The following is a 459-nucleotide window of genomic DNA, read 5'->3' as shown; positions in this document are numbered from 1 at the left end:
GCCTGCGTGCCGGGCGGCTCCTAGATGCCGATGGCCTGCAGCACCCGCCTCTCGCTGTCGCTGAGGTGGCCCGAGAACACCACGTAGCAGGGCTGCTGCGCGAACTGACACAGGAAGTCCGTGAGGTACGCCTGCGGGGAGCAGAGGGCAGTGCTGGCTGGACACCGGCGTCCAGCACCCAGGGTGGCCTCCCACTCTCGGATCTGGCTTAGGTCCAACTGGGAAGCACCCTCTCCCCGACCGTCACCACAGCCTCCGAAGTGGACCCAGCCCGGCCGGCCTGGCTCAGGGGCTGAGCGTTGGCCTAGGAACCAGGAGGTCACGGTTCGAGTCCTGTCAGGGCACAGGCCCGGGTTGTGGGCTGGATCCCCAGTGGGGGGCGTGCAGGAAGCAGCCGATCCATGATTCTCATCATTGATGTTTCTCTCTCTCTCCCTCCCTCTCTTAAATCAATGAAGA

General features: G+C 64.7%; 1 protein-coding gene across 1 annotated transcript in view; it reads right to left on the bottom strand.

Moving 5' to 3' along the window:
- Positions 1 to 6: 6 nt before the first annotated feature.
- Positions 7 to 459, bottom strand: part of IPO9 (importin 9) — a 21,014-nt gene continuing 20,561 nt past the window's right edge. Inside the window, exon 24 of the mRNA XM_015559876.1 lies at positions 7 to 150. Coding sequence (XP_015415362.1) covers positions 21 to 150 — 130 coding nt within the window. The 3' untranslated portion in view covers positions 7 to 20. The remainder of the gene's footprint in view (positions 151 to 459) is intronic.

Source organism: Myotis davidii, unplaced genomic scaffold, assembly GCF_000327345.1.
Source record: "Myotis davidii unplaced genomic scaffold, ASM32734v1 scaffold1915, whole genome shotgun sequence".
Taxonomy (NCBI): domain Eukaryota; kingdom Metazoa; phylum Chordata; class Mammalia; order Chiroptera; family Vespertilionidae; genus Myotis; species Myotis davidii.
Note: the sequence above shows the minus strand (reverse complement) of the source record. Positions and strands in the feature narration are given on the sequence as shown.